The sequence below is a fragment of the Myxine glutinosa genome, chromosome 6 (assembly GCF_964187855.1).
Source record: "Myxine glutinosa chromosome 6, kmMyxGlut1.1, whole genome shotgun sequence".
Classification (NCBI taxonomy): domain Eukaryota; kingdom Metazoa; phylum Chordata; class Myxini; order Myxiniformes; family Myxinidae; genus Myxine; species Myxine glutinosa.
Window position 1 is genome coordinate 30,318,002 of NC_136266.1, and position 20,457 is coordinate 30,338,458.

At 44.4% G+C, this 20,457-nt stretch overlaps 1 protein-coding gene across 4 annotated transcripts in view; it reads right to left on the reverse strand.

Annotated features, from left to right (window-relative positions):
* Positions 1-20,457, reverse strand: part of ZNF236 (zinc finger protein 236) — a 190,086-nt gene that overhangs the window by 25,291 nt on the left and 144,338 nt on the right. For all 4 annotated transcript variants that reach the window (XR_010984920.2, XM_068119805.2, XM_068119804.2 and 1 more), the window contains exons 22-27: positions 19,972-20,164; positions 19,637-19,827; positions 10,430-10,584; positions 7,111-7,411; positions 6,250-6,381; positions 4,878-4,931 (exon numbers count right to left, since the gene is read on the reverse strand). Coding sequence is in view for 3 of the 4 variants with exons in the window: in XM_068119805.2 (XP_067975906.2) it covers positions 4,878-4,931; positions 6,250-6,381; positions 7,111-7,411; positions 10,430-10,584; positions 19,637-19,827; positions 19,972-20,164 (1,026 nt within the window). In the remaining variant the exon portion in view is untranslated. The remainder of the gene's footprint in view (positions 1-4,877; positions 4,932-6,249; positions 6,382-7,110; positions 7,412-10,429; positions 10,585-19,636; positions 19,828-19,971; positions 20,165-20,457) is intronic.

The following is a 20,457-nucleotide window of genomic DNA, read 5'->3' on the forward strand; positions in this document are numbered from 1 at the left end:
TATTCTTCCGGGGGGCCCTCCAGGCACTGAATGAGGAGGCAGAGCCTCTGGGATTACAGATTTCCAGGGTCAAAACCAGGATCCAAGCTTTCAATGACATCTTGGATGCTGCTGTCTTGTTTGTGCCTATTTGTGGTGAAGATGTTGAGGTCACGAAGAGATTCACTTACCTTGACAGTGATATTTACGTCTCCGCATGTTGTGAGCCAGAGGTTGATAGACGTCTGCGTCAGGCCTGGGGAGTCATGGATTCACTGGATCATGGGGTGTGGCGCTGTCGGTATCTATGCAGGAGGACGAAAGTCAGAGTCTTTAAGTCCTTGGTGTTTCCAGTCTTGCTCTATGGATGCGAGACTTGGACCCTCACCAAGGGCCACAGAATTAGACTTAACTCCTTCAGAACAAAGTCTCTTTGGAGAATCCTTGGCTATCGCTGGTTGGACTTTGTGTCCAACGAGCGGTTGCTGAGACTCAGATGAGATTTGTTACCTGTATGGTCCGGGAGCATCAGCTGCGGCTGTATGGTCATGTGGCTAGTTTTCCAGATGCTGATCCAGCTCACCAGATACTCTCAGCAAGGGAGCCTTGTGAGTGGAGGAGGCCAACGGGCCAACCGCATGCCTCGCAGTTACAGCAGGTTGATCGGTATCTCAAGGAGATAGGGATGGGCCAGGCATCAGCCTGGAGGATAGCCAGACAGAGGCCCTCGAGTACCGTCAGAAAGTGGATGCGGCGACGCGCCCCTCGAGTACTGATGCGGCGACATGCTCCCATACCTGACCTGACCTTTCCATCTCGAGTTTCAGCACAGATATCTATTTAGTCATCCCCTTCGTGGACGAGTTGTCCACCATCAGCAACTGACAAAATGTCATTTGGAATATAGACACCTTCTTGGAGTGGTTCTATTTCTGCTTGTGCTGCACTCGTCATGAGTCATCTCAAATCATCATAGCTCATGCAAAAGCCATGAAGGTGTAACGTGCCAATAAAATTGCAGGACCCAAACCCATCGTGCAGCTGTGCAACAATGGCCATATGCAGAGGCATAATGGCTTCAGAACAGTTGAACACGATGCACTCTGCAGTAGACAGACACTGTCTACGGTTAGCATCTGAAGTCGTACACTCACTGCTCATTGAATCAAATGCATCTGCACTGATCAACCAAAGTATGAACTGTTGTAGTGTCTGGGGTACAAAGGCAGCTGACTTCTGTAAGCTGACCGAGCTTGGTGTTTGGTTAGTAACGTGTCGGTTCAATTTTGGCTATCTCGGAACTCAAAATGGATGCAGAATTGTACAGGATAGCTTGGTCGGAAGTGACATGCTCATTGGGTACATCTGACAGACCACCTGTAGGGTCCAGTGATTGAGATGAATTGAGCCCCTGCTTCAGACAACTGGCAGCCTGGATGGCATCACCCAATGTTATGGTGCTGCTCAATGCAATAGTAGACTGGCCTTGTTTGCGTTGAACAATAAACGAAACTGCTGAAGCATAGTGTTTTTCCAGCCATGACCACAGTCTGGTACTCTACTATATATGTCTGCTTGAAGCTGGGCTTCATATCGCTGCACTAGCTTTTAAAGCAAGAGGGCTTTCTTGTTGACCAAGTCAGTGTCTATTTCTTGGATCAAGCTGTAGAATGCTGAATCATAAAGGTCGAGTGTTGGCACAGTTTATGAAGGTGTCTTTGCTTTACTTCTCTGATGCTCTCGAGTCTAGAAAACCCTATTTTCCTTTTTGCAAATGACTACACATTGTGCCATATGATAGAACATCTCACCAACAGGCCAACAGAAACTGCTTCCCTCTCTGCTGAACAGGAAATTATTAAATGTTGGTCTGACACTGAGAACATGCCAATAAATTAAGGTAAAATCACATTCTCATCGCCACTCAGGTAGGATTCCAGAAAAAACCCCATCTATTTTCACAATCAACCAATGGCATGCTTCTTCTTATTATTATTCTTCAACTGTCACAATTATTCCCACGTTCTTGTGGGGTTAGCCGATGAGGATTTGACCCAAATATTTCATACTACATTGTTGCATTGACGTTTTGATCCACTACCCCACTTGTCAGCACATTGTTTCCTACCCTCTGGTCTTCACTCTTCTGTGAGCCTATCACAGGATTTCAGAAACTGCAGCAAGGTCAAGGGAACTTTGATAATAATACATTTGATGAAGTCGGTTGAAGTGGCAAAGTGAACATTGTGTGCTGTCAGCATCCGTTTGTTACACTGTCATTTCCACAGCCCTCTGTTTGGAATTTAATCCAAAGGTGTTGACATTCCATGCACAGGTGCTGACACACAAGATGTAATTATTTTTACTTCAAAGTTCCATGATTAAATGACATTTCAATGCAATACTTTGTGATGGTTGTTACTCTTCACCAAGCTGGTTCAGGTTTTGAATGTTGCCCCTTTGTTGGAATATCTAACTTGAGTTCTGATAACCCCCAGGTAAACATTGTAAACTTGTTAAAACTAGACCAGTACTCAGTAGAGGGCATACCTCCGCCATGCTGGACAGTTTACGCTTTGTATCCCACCGATAGGCCAGAACTGGATTTGGACCTGGAGCAAAATCGAATTGGCTTGTTCTCGTCACCTAACCAACTCCTCCACCTGGTTTTGTCACAACTCATCCACAACTTTTTGGTTGTGGAATTCACTTAATAATTAAATAATTCTCCTACCCAAATCCATATTCAGATCTTCACCAAAATCGAATCGATTCGTCCTTGTCACACACACAACCTCTCCACTAAGTTTCATCCAAATCCGTCCACAACGTTTTGAGATATCTTGTTCACAAATAGACAAACAGATAAACAGACAGGGGTGAAAACAAAACCTCCATCAACCTTTGGTGGTGGAGGTAATCTATCTATAATTCCAGTAATCTCTGTGTGTATGTTTGTATGTTTGTATGTTTGTCTGTGACCGCTGTTTCTCGACAACCACGGGTCCGATATACTTGAAACTTGCCAGGTATATTGCTGGGGACCCGAGGATGTGCCTTTTCAAGGTTTCATATTAATCGGACAAGTAGTTACCGAGCTATGGCGATTTCTTTACCAAACTCCGCAAGCCGTTCGCTTTGGACCAAACCATTGCATGTAAATAGAGGGGGGGGATTGTCACCGTACTCGCAAGCCGTTCGCTTTGGACCAAACCATTTCATGTAAATAGAGGGGGGGGATTGTCACCGTACTCGCAAGCCGTTCGCTTTGGACCAAACCATTTCATGTAAATAGAGGGGGGGGATTGTCACCGTACTCGCAGGCCGTTCGCTTTGGACCAAACCATTTCATGTAAATAGAGGGGGGGGGATATAATTTTAGGTATCTATCTATAATTCCAGTAATCTCTGTGTGTATGTTTGTATGTTTGTATGTTTGTATGTTTGTCTGTGACCGCTGTTTCTCGACAACCACGGGTCCGATATACTTTAAACTTGCCAGGTATATTGCTGGGGACCCGAGGATGTGCCTTTTCAAGGTTTCATATTAATCGGACAAGTAGTTACCGAACTATGTTCAAAAAACGATTCAACCAATCAGAGAGCAGCGAGCTATCACGTGTGCCGAACGTGCCGAACAGACTCTGCCTCGGACGGCACATTTGAGAGCGTATTCATTTATTTCACGCTGGCAAACTATGTTGGCGTTAAACTATGTTTTAAAACTAATTAAAACTAATTTGCGATTCTTTCGCTTTCCTGCGCGTTTGTGCACGCTATGGCGATTTCTTTACCAAACTCCGCAAGCCGTTCGCTTTGGACCAAACCATTTCATGTAAATAGAGGGGGGGGATTGTCACCGTACTCGCAAGCCGTTCGCTTTGGACCAAACCATTTCATGTAAATAGAGGGGGGGGGATTGTCACCGTACTCGCAAGCCGTTCGCTTTGGACCAAACCATTTCATGTAAATAGAGGGGGGGGATATAATTTTAGATATAGATATAGTACGGGCATGCCCTAGTAATAAAAAATTCTCACATCCAAATCTGGATCTTCACCAAAATCAAATGAATTCTTCCTTCTTACACACTCAAACTGCCCACCAGATTTCGTCCAAATCCGTCCATAATTTTTGAGATGTTGTCTTTACAAACAGACAGACAGGGATAAAAAAAATAACCTTTGTCCACCGTCGGTGGTGGAGGTAACAGTCCTTGATAGGAATTTTAACAAATCTATGAGACAAAGGTTGAAAAAATTCCCATTTGTTTAATTATTCTTATTTTTTAAATACATTTTTTGTTACCAAAATTCATGTCAAAGACCATTAATCTTATCAAGTCTATCAAACATAGTCATCTGAAAGGGAGCCACAAGCTACAACTGGTGTTTACATATTTGGGTGTTTTAGGGGTGAATGCACACCAATAACCTTTGAAAAGAAGCAAGACAGCTTGCACGTCATGGGACTTGTACAAATGATTCGTGAACTGTCGGAAGCTTTCACATGTCCGAGCATAAATAAAAAGTGAAGAAAATAAAACAAAGCACAGCATCCATCGAAGATTAATTTGAAACTTAAGAAGAAGGTTCAAAGGTTTCTGGAACAAATGTGGAGAGGGAGAGGGAGAGGGAGAGGGTGAGGGGGAGGGAGAGGGAGAGGGAGAGAGAGAGAGAGAGAGAGAGAGAGAGAGAGAGAGAGAGAGAGAGAGAGAGAGAAAAGAAAACGTTTACAAAGCAAACCCAAATAGTTTTGGGAATAATATCCTGGAAGGACAGCAAAAAGGCACTTCACTGGTTCACTGGCATGTAAACAAATCTGTTGATTCTACTCTCAATTGATGGTGCCAAAAGCATATCCTTACAACTAGAAACACACCGTCTATGACAACTTACTTGTATCCGTGGTGTCAGTTTCTTCCACCTGGTTTTGCAGCAGTTCCTGTTGCCCTAAGGAGCAAGCAAAGTGGCAAATGAATGAATTGCGTAACCCTCAACCCAAAACAATACCCCAAACACACGAGTTTGTGGAACATTCGACTGCTGCGATCAATGAATTATTCAGGGAAAACGCTTTTCAGGGAAAATTATTCAGGGCTTTATGCTTCAGGATCCGTTAAAACGATTCCTTTGACTTTTTCCTGCACAAATACATGAACCTGCGGATTGACAAACACATTTTGCAAAAAAAAAGAAACCAAGTCCATTCCACTTGGCCAGTCAGAACAATCCTTCTCTTTTCATCCTTTCTTTGGCTTTACTTTTATGTGTCCATTGTCGTTTCACATCTTGTTTCATCTCATGTCTTTACTATCTTCTTTGTTCTTACTTTATGCTCCCAGAAAGTCAAAAATCCTGTTAAAGATGATGGATAAAATAAACAGTGGATTGACATAAATTATTTAAAGGAGAATAACCCAGTACATTGCATTGTCACCAGTAAACTGTCTAATCGGGAATTTAACCTTGACTGGGATGAATTTTTTGCCACCAAGATTGTTCTTGAACTGGTGAAGTTCTCAGCAGGTGGCAAAGTCAAATGCACGAGGATGTAAAGCCAATTGTCACATCTGAAGCAACATTTAAGTTTACACATAGTTAAAAAAAAAAAAAAACTAAGTCGATGTTTGCTGATATCCAAGCCAATTTTCCTACTTGGTATTAGCTATATAGTTGGCACTACATGTGGTAGGTGAGTGAACTGTTTTTTTGTTTTTGTTTTTTTTTGTATACAAGATCGAGGCTCGTGAAAGAGCGAACATTAATCACACAGAAAGACAAACTGACACATAAAACATCGGGAGCGGTAGACAAGAAGGGGAGAGAGGGGGAAGGACACAAACACAACATTTGAGAGCAGGGACCGAGAGACATGGAGACATCGAGAGATCTGTGGGAGGGAGATGGCTTTGGGGGGGGAGGCATGGGAAGGGGGGGTGGGAGAGGTATAAAACATATGGACACTGCCACGTTGGAAACGTATGACTGCCACGTTGTACACTGCCACTGTTGTATGGAAAAGTGACAGTTGGGCCAACTGAACTCCACCTTAATCACCGAGGTTGGACAAAAAGGACAACAAAAGTTCAGTGCTACGATACTTCATCCAAGATGCAATCGAAAACTCGGAATTCCAACAATTCCCATTGTTCCTAATAGTTCCACAAAATAAATGCATCCAATCTGAAAAAGGCCATGGAGAGCCGAGCACAGAATCAAACGGTGCGATGGTTCAAAAAGGCATTCAGGGCTCAAAAATCAAACTTGCCTGAAATAGTGAGAGTGACGCTTTGTGGGGAGCTGGAGTTGGGATTCACAATGGTAAGTGTGATCTCATGTTGATTTCCTGATGCTGACGTTATTGCTTGGGGAGACAGGATTTGGGGTATATCCTGGGAAGCTAAAAAAAAACCCCAAAAATAAATCAGGGTAAGAAGAGATGAGACAAAAGTGCCAGATAAAACAGTCACACTGTAAAAATAAATAAATAACAAGAATTTTAAAAAGCACAAAGCACAAGTTTGGCCAAATACACCTTTTAGAAGTAGAACAGCACTCGGTAGAGCGCCCACCTCCACCAGGCTGAACAGCTTACGTTGTGGATCCCACTGATAGGTGGGATCCGATCTTCACGAAAATCTAATCAGCTTGTTTTTATCACCCAACCAACACATCCACCACGTTTCGGCCGAATCTGCCCACAACTCTAATAGATATCGTGCTATGTATCGGTTTTGGCCATATGACTCATTGGTGAACAATCAGTTAACTCGTATTCGGCTCTGGATCTTCACAAAAATCGAATCAATTCGTCCTTGTCTCACACACAAATGGTACCCCACTTTTCTTCCGAATCGATCCATAACTTTTTGAGATATCCTGCCCAGGGATAAACAAGTGTGAAAACATAACCTCTGTCCACCTTCTGTGGTGGACGTAATGGTGAGTGAATACAGAATAGGAAGGACAATTGGAACTGCATTCAGCAAACAGGCAGGGGCGAATCAAATTAAACAGGCCGTTCACACTCTAGAAAAAGTAGATCAAATTAAATTAACATCTATCCTTATGGTTGTTTGTGGCTGCTGTTGCAACAAACAACAATCCACACACCAACACTCACCCATACTATTGGCTGCTGCTGTTGAGGTCGCTGTGGTTGTTGTCAAACCCGCGACAGAGCGGAATACCATGCTGGGGCCATCTGCTGCTTGCAGCACAACATTTGAAAGGGAGGAAGCACCATCACCGTCTCCCGCTTGTAGCCCCACAGCTCGCAGCACGACACCAACAGTTCCCTGGGCATCTTCAGCAGAGAGTTGCCCGTCTTGGAGGGCCAATGCGGTGTTGCCGGAAGTGGTGTCGCACGGCATGGCTTGGGAGATCAGTGAACTTTGTTGGATTGTTTGCTGGAGCAATCCGGGATCGATCTAGGTATAACAATATTGCAAACAGTTACTGGTATCACGATAGTAGTCACTGCAACATGTATTGGTAAGAGTGGTAATTAATCGATTTATAGCTTTGTTAATGGAGAAGAAGAAAAGTAGATCCAGCAAGACATACTTTAAAACGGTGTTCCATACAAATTTTAAGATTTTCTTTTTTTAAAGTAAAAGCAAGGGAGGGTGAGTGGTTGGGGGAGAGGGTGGGAGGAGAATTTTGAGAATATCGTTGTGGTTTTAGGAACCAACCCCAGAGGCAATGGCACCCAACATAGAGTTCCCTCGGAGTAGTTATTTCCATAGTATAAGATTAGAATAGTTCCTTCCCCTTGTGTAGTAGGTTAGTATGTGATACAATGCATTGGTGAAGGGTAGAGGTTCCTCCCCCGACCCCCCCCTTTTTATAATTTCCTAGTGGGTAATTGCGCACTGTGTTTTAGTTTACAAGGGGGCCGTTGGTCCGTTGTACCAAATTTTCCCGTCTTGTAGCATACCTGCCTGCTGGACTCAGGGGGGGGGGGGGGGGGGGGTATTTTGGGTTTTCAAGGACTTTTTGGTCTTTTGTGTCATTAAGGACTTTTGGGTCATCTGGGTCTTTTGTGTCCTCAGGGACTTTTAGGTCCTCGGGGGGGGGGGGGGGGGGTCTTTTGGGTCCTTGGGGACTTTTGTGTCATCTGGGACTTTTTGGGTCCTTGGGGACTTTTGGGCCTTTTTGGGTCATTAAGGACTTTTGGGTCCTTGGGGACTTTTGAGTCTTTTGGGTCCTGAAGGACTTTTGGGTCATCTGGGTCCTCAGGGACTTTTGTGTCATCAATGACTTTTTGGGTCCTTGGGAACTTTTGGGTCATCTGGGTCTTTTTTGGTCACCAATAATGTTTTGGGTCCTTGGGGACTTTTGAGTCAAGTGTTAAAGGGTCTTCCAAGGTTTGAGGTGTCTCAGCAGTCTGAAGGGTTAAAAGGTACATTTGAATAGTATGTAATTAATTAATATACGTACGTAATAAATACACGAAAAGTATGCCTCACATGCGCTAATGCAAGCAGCACGCACACGCACACGCACACGCACCCCTCTTCCATTTATAGTAGTTTAGCTCTGTGTTGCATGTGCGAGTGGTCGCCGTGGCGGGCCTAGAGGAGTTTGAATATCGCGCCAAAGGTGGTTTGAATCGCGCACCAAATCTCAACTTCCCGTCTCCGAATCTTCCTTTGATACACCATGAGGACACAACACTTAACTTTTATTAAACACATTTTTAGTTACACTTTATTTTGGTTTTACTCTAATATTCACGTTGATTTCCATTGCATTAAGACATTGCACACGCCATTCATTAGCACCCGACCTGAAAACTTCACCACTACACTCGCCACAACCGTTTCTCCTACCATGCACGACCTGCTCACCTTCTGTCATCATCCTCACCTTATCCACTAACCACCGAGCAGCGTTTGCTGCAGGAAGCAAGGAGAGGGGATCGCTGGAAGTGGGGGCCAGCGCCTTCATTCACCGGACTTTATAACACCTCACAACAGACAGGCGCTAATTGGACATTTAATCTCTCCGTCAATTATGCGCACCAGTTGCCAACCCGTGTTGAGAACATGTCGCTGCCCTTCCCACCTGTGTTAATTGCAGAGCTCCGTTCCGTGGCGAAGCTAAGAGGCCATCTGAAGGAATTTGGCTGCAGAGGTCTGGCGAGGGTGGGGCTAAGCAGTGACGTGACAATCAGCATCCCGGATCCATGGAGAAATTTCTAGATCAGATAGTAGCCCCCCACCCCCCGCCCCCCGCGCCAAGGAATTATAAAAACGCCACGGAGAAAGCTCTCTCTCTCTGCCTGAGTATTGGTTATTGTTGCTCATCCTGTCCTCGGTCCTTCAAGGATGGACAAACTGGGCTTGAGGGGTGGCGCTCACTTTGGCGGGTCGAAGCTGGGAGCTGGGAGCCGAAGTGGTGGATGGACGGAGCGAGCGCATCGTCAGGCGCATGTTGGGCCGAAGCCAAGCCACACATCTTGGAGGATTTCACACAGTAGGCCATCTCACACTTTCTTTTCTCAGCCTTCTTAGTATAGAATCATTCTACTGAACTCACAAGCTCAACTTTGAGAGCAACCTCCACCGATACACATATTGACACGCACGATACCCTGCACCCTTTACAGTCACGCACCCTAGACCAAAGTATTTCTTTCCTTTGACCCCCGCGGTTAGTGCCTGGGTTGTGGAAGTATGTCTGCTTCCATCCGGTAGGCAAGAGGCCACTGACTCTTGTACTTTCTCTATCATCTGTTCTTTTCTCCCTCCACGGATGGTCTAATGGGTACCCTGCATTGTGTATAGCCGGTAGGTAAGGCATAGGATTAAGTCTGTATCTCGTCCATTTCCTGTCTTTGTAAATATCTCTGCACCCTTCCTTGCTTGCACATTTCGAATTGGCACTCCTCCATTGTTCCCTTTGTGTGCACCTCTCCCTACACCCTCCCCCGAACATGAAAATCCTTGAGTTCCCTCCCCCTTCACATTGCATAATTATCCCTGTTTTTATAAACAAATCCCTTGCTAACGTTCCTTTCCAATCTGTTTGTGTCCGTCATTGCCTCCATTGATCCAGCGCTGTTCGTACATTAGGTAAGACGAGGAGATTATCATTCCCCAATTGATTGGCTCATTACGGTACAGCATGCACCAGCAGTAAAGCTCGGCCGTCCTAATCAAGACCTGATTAAGACAAAATGGTGCATAGTCGAGGGCATGCCCACCGATTGGAAAGTCACGTGATACAGGTAAACGGTGGTTGGACGGAGAAACCTAAAACCATGTGTTGGATTAATTGACATTTGTGGTTGGCTGGCAACCCGCCATGGTACAAAGTTATTTGTGCTCGGTAGCCTCGGCCCGGTAAGTTTGAGGAGAACCAGGGATTCCTCGTTGTAGTGCACCCGAAACCCGTGGCCGTAACAATACATATTTTCTTCATATATACAAATAGGATTTTACCTGCAGTGTGATGTTGTTGAGGGAAGTGGCATCAAGACCCGCTATTTGTACATTCTGTGTGAGCAAGCTAGCACCGCTCAGCTGGAGTTGGATTCCTTCAAGCGACTGCAGCGTCGCCAAACCGGAGTCTGAGAGCGACACCGTCAAGTCACCTGCTGAGAGCATTCAGGAACAATGTGAAAAAAATGAGTAAAGGAAATTGTTTAGTTTAAGACAGGTAGAACATTTTTTTTATTTTCCTCCTCATTGGCCATTCACAATATGTTCGAGGAAACAGTGGTGACCTAGTGGTCCGACATCCCAGAGACTGCATTTTCTTTCTTGCAGATCCATATTTTGACCATCACCATATATTAACAAATCAATCAATTGATTACAGCTTGTTATTAGGGATACACGTAGACTTACTTATCTCTCTTCTCTCGATATTATAAAAGAAAGTTTTTGTTTATTTGTCTGCGCAAGCTAATCTCCGGAACGGTGAAAGATAGGAGGAAACCTCTAATACAAAAAATGTCGGGACGGGCCCCGGGAAGGTTTTAGGCTAGGTGGAGAGGCCAGTTGAGGCCGCTTCGGCCGGGCCGGGCCCATTTCGCAATTAAAAGCTGAGCTGAATTATAGTAATCAATCTTTTACGGCCACGAGTAAAAGCTGAATTATGGTAGTAAATTCATTCAAAAAGAACCAAAAATGTCGGGACAGGCCCCGGGAAGGTTATAGGCTCGGTGGCGAGGCCGGTCGAGGCCGCGTCGGCCGAACTGGGCCCATTTCGCAATTAAAAGCTGAGCTGAATTATAGAAGTCAATCTTCTACGGCCGCGAGTAAAAGCTGAATTATCTATCTATAATTCCAGCAATCTCTGTGTGTCTGTCTGTGTGTCTGTGTGTCTGTGACCGCTGTTTCTCGACAACCACGGGTCCGATATACTTGAAACTTGCCAGGTATATTGCTGGGGACCCGAGGATGTGCCTTTTCAAGGTTTGTAATTAATCGGACAAGTACCTACCGAGCTATGTCCAAAAAACGCTTCAACCAATCAGAGAGCAGCGAGCTATCACGTGTGCCGAACCGTTAATGCAATGCAAGCGTTAATGCGTTAATGCAAGGCTTTTCTTTTTTTCCCTCTTCTCTTTCTACTTTTCCTTGCGATTAAATTGCAAACAGCCAAAATACGTTGGCGCTAATTGAATAATTGGCCATTAACACTAAAATAATCGTAACTGCGATATGCCAACTTCCGGACAGTGCAGCCTTCCATGTTGTTGTTGTTTGCAGCAGCTGTTTGCAGCAAGGCAAGGCTTTTCTTTTTTTCCCTCTTCTCTTTCTACTTTTCCTTGCGATTAAATTGCAAAAAGCCAAAATACGTTGGCGATAATTGAATAAATGGGCATTAATAGATAGATAGATAGATATGCGATATGCGAACTTCCGGACAGTGTGCGCGTTACGAGCTGACCGCCATTACGGTACGTAATTCGATTTCTTATGCGCATTATTTCTCCCAATTCAGTCAGAGCGAAGGGCGGAAGCGAAGAGCGTTGTTATTTTTTGTTTACGGGCGTACGGGCGGGGTAGAGCGTACGGGTAGCGTTTTTTTTTTTTTTGGGCAAGGAACGGGCACCCACGTACGGGCAATGCCCTAGTAGTAGTAAATTCATTCAAAAATAACCCGGGCAATGCCGGGTGCTTTCAGCTAGTATGTTATAAATCCATCATACAAAATTTCCTGACCCGTTGTGCAGTCAATGGTTGAACCACCAATCCCTCAAGTCTACTAATGCAAAACAAACTAGAAAGGGCAATCAGAAATTGCAGACCCTCGCCAGTACGTGTTTGCAGTGGATTTCAAGGCTTTTGCGTTAAAACAAATATGGCGGCCGAACCTCGTGACCGATGGTCATCATTTAAAAAAAAAATTCTCCACCAATTTATCCCAAGATGATGCTCAATAAATTGTATCTTAATCGCATGAAGTTTTGTACTTGTTGAATGACGTCATAATGGAGGCACCTATGACATCATCATAAACAAATTTTATTCCCCATGACTACAATGAGCCATGTCTCAATTTTTTCTATGCAGCACTTTCGGAGATATAGAGGTACAACATTTTTTGGTTTTTCCAAAATGGCGGCCGAACCATGCGACCGATGACGTCATCATTTTGTTTTCTCAACCAATTTATCCCGAGATGACGCTCAAAAAATTTCTTCTTGATCGGATGGCGTTTTGTACTGGTCGCATCATGATGTCATAATGGAGGCACCTATCATCATTAACAAATTTTATTCCCCATGAAGTGTTCTTTACAATGAACCATGTCTAAATTTTTTCTATGCAGCACTTTCGGAGATATAGAGGTGCAAAGTTTTTCGGGTTTCCAAGATGGCAGCCATACCACGTGACCTATGACGTCATAATTTCCACAGGTGGAGTTGCACCTATGGTGACAATTTCCTGTCAATCGGACCAAACAGTCGCGGAGAAAATCATATATATTCTGTGCGAACAAACAAACAGAGCGACAGACAAAAAACAAACAAACGGACTCAAATGCAATACCCTCTCCTCATGCGAGGGTAACAAGAGAGTCCAAAGAACACGATACCATGTGCAGTGACCCAAATTTTAATAAAGTAAGGATTTTAACGATTATTTTTAAAAAGCCGAAAGTTTAGTGCGGTTGAAGTAGTCCAGTAGAGGATCCGAACACCACCGTTATACACCACCCCATTAAACCTTTATTTAAATTGAAGTATTCCAAAACTGTGTTATGTATTATGATAGGTGATTTATGTTTCACAGTCTTCAAGTATATAATGAAATTTAAATAAAATAAAGGTTGTAAAAGTCGTATAAATAAATTAATTCCAGATTTTACCGCAATTTTCCGCAGTGCCTTTTAATTCACGTTATACATTACATTACATTACATATACAGTCACGCAAAAAAAAAGTAAGTAGACCCCATGTAAAGTTTTGACTTTTTCAACATATTTCAACATACAGCTATTTGATCTTCATTTCAACAATATTGATAGATAAAGGTGATATAATATAACAAATATCATGAAACATTTACATTTTGTAGTCCATTGTATAATTTAAATAAACATAAATGCATATTTCACATGTGGAAAAAGTAAGTACACCCCTACATTTATCACTACTTCAACAACAACAACAACAACAACAACATAAACAACAACATGCATTTTAAGGCCATTTTCCCTGATAGAGCGGGGGTTAGCCTTGCGGTCCCCATGACAATCTTCTCCATTTTGCCCTATTTTCTGCATCTCTCCTTGTTAACCCCCTTGCCCGCATTGCTTCTTCCACCATCTTTAGCCAAGTCTTTCTCGGTCTTCCCCGTCCTCTACTTCCTTCTACATTAATATCCATCACTCTTCTCAACCAGTCACTTTCATCCTTCCTCAACACATGACCAAACCATCTCAACCTGTTCCTCTTCACAGCATCAATCACAGGCAATATTCCCATCATCTTTCGCAATTCATCATTTGTCTTCCTCTCTCTCAACGATACTCCGCACATCCATCGAACCATTCGCATTTCCACCCTTTCCAGCCTTCGTTGCTGCTCGACGTTCATTACCCATGTCTCGCTCCCATAAATCGTAACACTTCTCACACATGCAGCATACACCTTTCCCTTCAGCTTCAACGACACTCTCCTCCTCATCAGCACGCCACTCAGTTCCCGAAACTTCTTCCATGCACATCTCACTCGAGCAACCGTTGCCGAGTCTGATCCACCTTCTCCATTCAGCATGTCTCCGAGGTAGCAAAATGTTTTCACACCTTCCAGCTTCACGCCGTCTCCAAGATCCAACTCAACATTTCCTCCATCTGCAGCTCCCTCTGTGCACACCTTACATTTGAATGTAGCTGCCACACTGGTAAATGACCCTTTCAGACCACTACATTTTTGATGAACCCACTCAGCGCACATTGTACATTGAATGGAGTTCACTCCGACACCCTTCCTGCACACAGCACACGGCCACTTCCCAGTTCTTTCCACCTCACCACATGCTTTACCATTTGCCATCACCTTTCCGATATTCACCTTCAGACCTTTTGTCTCCATACATTCCTTCCACTTGTTCATCTTTTCCTTCAGTCCATCCATACTTTCCGCAATCAACACCAGATCATCTGCATACAACAACTCCCACGGTAAACCCTCCTTTACGTTCTGAGCCAGCACCTCCATCACAGCTACAAATAGTAGTGGACTTAGTACCGACCCCTGATGCACTCCCACCTTCACCTCAAACTCACCACTGTTCCCGTCCTTCGTCCTTACAGCTGTGCGCGCTCTTTTGTACATTGCCATCACCACTCTGAACAACCATTCCTCCACTCCTAACTTCCTCAATGCCCATGTCAATACTTTGTGTGGAACCCTATCGAATGCTTTCTCCAGATCAACAAACCCAAAAAACAACTCCTTCCTCTTCTCCATGTACTTCTCCTGCAACTGCCTCACAATGAAAAGCGCGTCTGTCGTTCCTCTTCCTGACATAAATCCAAACTGCATTTCGTCGATCTTCACTTTCTTCCTTATCCTCCTCTCCAACACCCTTTCCAATACCTTCATTCCATGCTCCAATAACTTTATCGCTCGGTACGAGCCACACTCCAGAGGGTCACCTTCCCCTTGTATAGAGGGACGAGGGTACTCAGTTCCCAATCCACTGGAATGCGGCCTTCTTTCACCACCAGATTACAGATCTCTGTCATTCTCTTCACACCCCAACTTCCTGCTGCCTTCAACATATCTCCCACAACTCCCGTCGGCCCTCCCGCTTTTCCACTCTTCATTGCTTTTATCGCTTCCTCAACTTCCTTCTCAGTTATCTTCTCTGCCGGTCCTAAAACTGGGTTACTCTCTATGTTGCCATCCCATTCATTCTCTGTATTCAACAGCATTTCCATATATCTTTTCCATCTTCCTTTAATTCCATCTGGGTCAACAACGATTTGTCCCACTTCATCCTTCAAGCAACTCACCCCCATCACATCACACCTCTCTTTCGCTATGTGCTTTGCAATCCTGAATACTGCTTTCTGACCCTCTTTTGAATCGAAGCGTTCTCCGAACATTTTCCTCCATGCCCCCTGCGCCTTTGCTACCTCTTTCTTTGCAGCCTTCCTGGCTGCCTTATAACTTTCATGCTCTGCTGTTTCTGCTCCCGTACTCTTCGCCTTCTGCCACTCCTTGAACTTCTTCCTCTTCTCGTCAATCCTCTTTCCAACTTCATCATCCCACCACCATGTTTCCGAGTGCCTCGGTGGTCCTTTTGTCCATCCACATACCTCACCAACAGCTCCCAACAGACTAGCTTTCATTGACATCCAACCACTTTCAAGCTCAACCACATCATCCTCTACCCTACTCAGCCTCTCTTTTAATGCCTCCCTTACTGTCACCTCTTTCAACCTCCACACCTTCATTCTCGGTTGGTACTTCACCCGCCGAGGTCTCCTCGCACCTTTCACCCTTATGTCGCAGACAACCAAGTGGTGCTGTGAAACAGCCTCCTCCCCCGGGATCACCTTTGTGTCCCGGAGGTGCCCCCTATCTCGCCTACGCACCATCAGGTAGTCAACGGTTGTCGTCGACCCACCTGACGTGTATGTAACAAGCTTATTATCCTCTTTCTGGAACTGAGTATTACAAATCAACAAATCAGCTCCATCAGCAAACTCCAAAATCCTTTCACCTTCTCCATTTCTCACACCATATCCGTAACCCCCATGATCTCCCTCAAAACCATCCATACTCCTTCCCACATGTCCATTCAGGTCTCCTCCCACCACAACAACTTCCTCATCTTTCACGTTTTCCATCAGCTTCTCCATCGCACACCAGAACTTGTCCTTCTCTTCATCGCTTCGACCAACCTGCGGAGCATATCCCGAGATGACGTTCACCAAGAGCTTTCCAATCATCATTTTCACCATCATCAACCTATCACTCACTCGAGTCACACTCACCACACTGTCTACAAACTCCTCAGAAAACAGGACACCAACACCATTCACGCCCTCCGGGCACCCTTGCCACACAAACTTGTATTTCTGTCCCTGCCTACCCTTCACCATTCTCACACCACTTCCCTTCCATCTCGTCTCCTGCACACAACATATGTCCACTCTTCTTCTGACCAATACTTCAACCACTTCTCCTGATCTCCCTGTCATTGTCCCTGCATTCCATGTCCCAAACCTCAGAAACCGATCTCCACTTCGGGCTGCACCCTGCCCATATGTAGTTGCAATTGTCATGGTTCTCTTTTTGAGACAATGTTTTTATGGCCGGATGCCCTTCCTGACGCCAACCCTCTTAGTCGTCTCTTACTCTTACAATGTCTCTTACAATGGTCTCTTACAATGGTAGACACGCAGGGATACGGTGTACCTATTCTGACCAGGGTACACACTGGGAAACGTTTAAAACATGGAAATTCTGGGGGAGGGGGGGAGGGGGGGGTGGGCGGCGTCAGCATCACGGCTGCGGTTTAAACATATTCCAACAATATCCAAACAGAACCATGAAAACAATGAAAAACAATCTGGGAAAAGTCTCCAAGCGAGAACGTGGATTTGAGAAAGAAGGAGCAGAGGCGGAAGAAAAACGAGATACAGGGGGCGGGGCACAAGTCGAGACGAGGAGCAGAGCGAACAAGCACGTGTCCGGGAGGAGAGAAAGAATCAATATAGAATTCTTTGTCTATCCGTTTGTCCTGTTTTTAAAAACGCCGGACAAAGGGTAAGATGCCCGCGAGAGCAGGGGGGAGAAAAGAAAATCAAAGAAACAAGCAAATACTATGAAGGAAAGAAATTACACTCACAAAACACTGACGGGGGGAAGGGAGCCTGGAAAGACCAGGCCACGCACGACGCGCGAATAAAAAACGACCAATCACACACAAATCCACAACAACCACAAAACCAAAACGAAACAAACACACAACAACACACACACAACAAAACAACCAGCGGAAACCCGACAAAGACACGAATGGGAAAACACTCAAACTTCGATGCCGTGGGGAGCTCGAAGCAAGCCTCGTCCTCACTCGATCTATCGCTACTTCAAATACCTAAAATTAGAACCAGGTGTACCAGCTCAGGTGCAAATGATTAGAACATCGTCAGAGAGGATCTTGGAGGAACCTGTCTTATTTAAACCTCAGACATTTAGTTTGCTTTGCTCTTTGTTGTTGAAGTGTGCGGCGTCACCATGCCTAGGTCAAAAGAGCTCTCTGAGGCCTTCATAAAGAAGGTTATAGATGCCTACGAGTCTGGGAAGGGATTTAAAAAGATCTCCAAACAATTTGAAATCAATCATTCGACTGTCCGGAAGATCATCGACAAGTGGAGAAGATTCCAAACAACTGCCAACTTGTTCAGGCCAGGCCGCCCCAGCAAGTTCAGCCCGAGAGCAGACCACAAGATGCTGAAAGGAGTCTCTAAGAACCCCAGAATGTCATCACGGGACATACAGGTAGCTCTTGCCGCTGTTGATGTCAAAGTGCACGAGTCTACCATGAGAAAGAGGCTGCACAAATTTGATCTCCATGGGAGGTGTAAAAAAAAAAACCACCTTTAGAGGCCTCCATGGGAGGTGTGCCAGGAGGAAACCTTTGCTGTCCAGAAAGAACATCAAGGCAAGACTAAAGTTTGCCAATGAACACTTAGGCAAAGACCAGCACTTCTGGAACAATATGCTCTGGACAGATGAGTCAATGGTAGAGCGTTTTGGCCACAGTACCAGAAGACATGGTTGGCAAAAACCAAAGACAGCATTTGACCACAAGAACCTGATACCAACTGTAAAGCATGGTGGTGGAAATATTATGGTTTGGGGCAGCTTAGCTGCATCAGGGCCTGGGCAGCTCACCATCATAGAATCCACTATGAATTCTTCATTGTACCAGAGGGTGCTTGAGGATAATGTGAGGCCATCTGTCGGGAAGTTGAAGCTCAACCGAAGGTGGACCTTGCAACATGACAATGACCCTAAACATACCAGTAAATCCACCAAGGAATGGCTGAAAAGAAAGAAATGGAGGGTTCTGGAATGGCCAAGTCAAAGCCCGGATCTAAATCCCATCGAAATGTTGTGGGGGGATTTGAAAGGAGCTGTGCAAGCAGGAAACCCCTCAAACATCGCACAGCTGAAAGAATTCTGCATGGAGGAGTGGGCAAAAATTTCTCCCAGTCGATGTCAGAGACTGGCAGACAGTTACAAGAAAAAAACGCCTACTTGAGGTTGTTTCTGCCAAAGGGGGCAATACCACTTATTCGAGCCAAGGGTGTACTTACTTTTTCCACAGAAGGAAATGGCATCTCTGTTAATTTTTTGTTGAATAAATTATTGCAAAGTCAATTTTCCATTGTTTTTTGTTCAATTAGATCACCTTTATCTATAGATACTGTTTAAATGAAGATCAAATATTGATATGTTCACATATGTTAAAAAGATAAAAAAACATTTCTTGGGGTGTACTTACTTTTTCCACGTGCGAAATTTGCATTTATGTTTATTTTAATTATACAATGGACAACAAAATGTAAATGTTTCATGATATTTGTTATATTGTATCACTTTTATCTATCAATATTGTTGAAATGAAGATCAAATAGCTGTATGTTGAAATATGTTGAAAAAGTCAAAACTTTACATGGGGTGTACTTACTTTTTCACGTGACTGTACATTACATTATATTTTACATCATCAGTTTTTTGTGATCGTTGTTTGTGTCCTTTATGACGTCCTTAAAAACAGAAAGTTTCCTATTTGGAATGATTTTCAATTTTGTTTCACTGCCAGATAGGCAACAGAGTAAAGGAATTGCCTCACTCCTTTCTGCAGATGTGCGATCGGGAAGAATTCAGAGCCAAAGTATAGTTAAACAAAAGACTCGTCTACTAATTATGTTCAAAATATAACATTCAATATAAATAAGTCATTCCTTGATTATAAACTTATGTTTGTGGACAGACAGACAGACAGACATTGTGAACCAAATGCTTAACCTCGCAGTTCGCTTCATGCGCATAAGGTGACCAGGTGAATATTGGTGAGACGAGGAAGACAAAGCTACTCATGCGATAACCAGTGTCTCATGCAGTGGGAAAGGTGAATGTACCAATCCACATGCGACCTCTTACCAGCAATAGATGCAGGAAGCAGGGCCTGACTCACGATGCTGGCAGGCTGCAGTATTCCTGCCTCAAACTGTGATGTCGGCAACAGGCCTGTGCTGCTCGTCACAATTCCGTGATCGACGGCAGCAGGAAAACCTTCACCTGCATTTTGGTTTGGCCCAGGCCTCTGCTCACCTTTCTGATGCTGTGTTGTTCTACAGAGTAATGCAAGATAATATGGTGTTTAAAGACAAACGTAGTACAAAAAAATGTTAAAGCTCATTACTGAGAAGAAACAGGTTGGTGGAGGCGGGCGTCATAAAAAGTGCGATGACGACTACTCTATAATAATTGGTCACCCATGATTGGGAGAGGTGGCTGGCTTCAGGTGCGACTGTATGTGGCTCTTGCGGTGACCGGAAGTGCGGAAGCGCTGCTCGCAGTGTGGGCACTTGAAGGGTTTGGCACCCGTGTGCAGACGCATGTGCACCTTCAAACTGCCCTTTGTCGAGAAGTGAGAGTCACAGATATGGCAGTGAAAGTGCTTCTGTCCTGTTCATGGCGAGAAGTAAATAAAATGGGTCAAACACACGTACAGAAAAAGGGAAGCTTGGTTACATTTATATTTTGCACACAATTTTGGAATAATTTACTTGTATCCTGGAGAAAAGGTGTTTGTGGATAGAGCAATGTTAGGTAAGAGAAATGATCCAGCAAAAAAACACAGCAAACTATGTTTTTAAGATTTCCACCAATCCATGCAGGTGAATCATCATCATCAGCTATTTTCAGTCAAATACTGAATGAAGGTCTCAGCATATTGACGCCATGTTGCTCTATCTCTT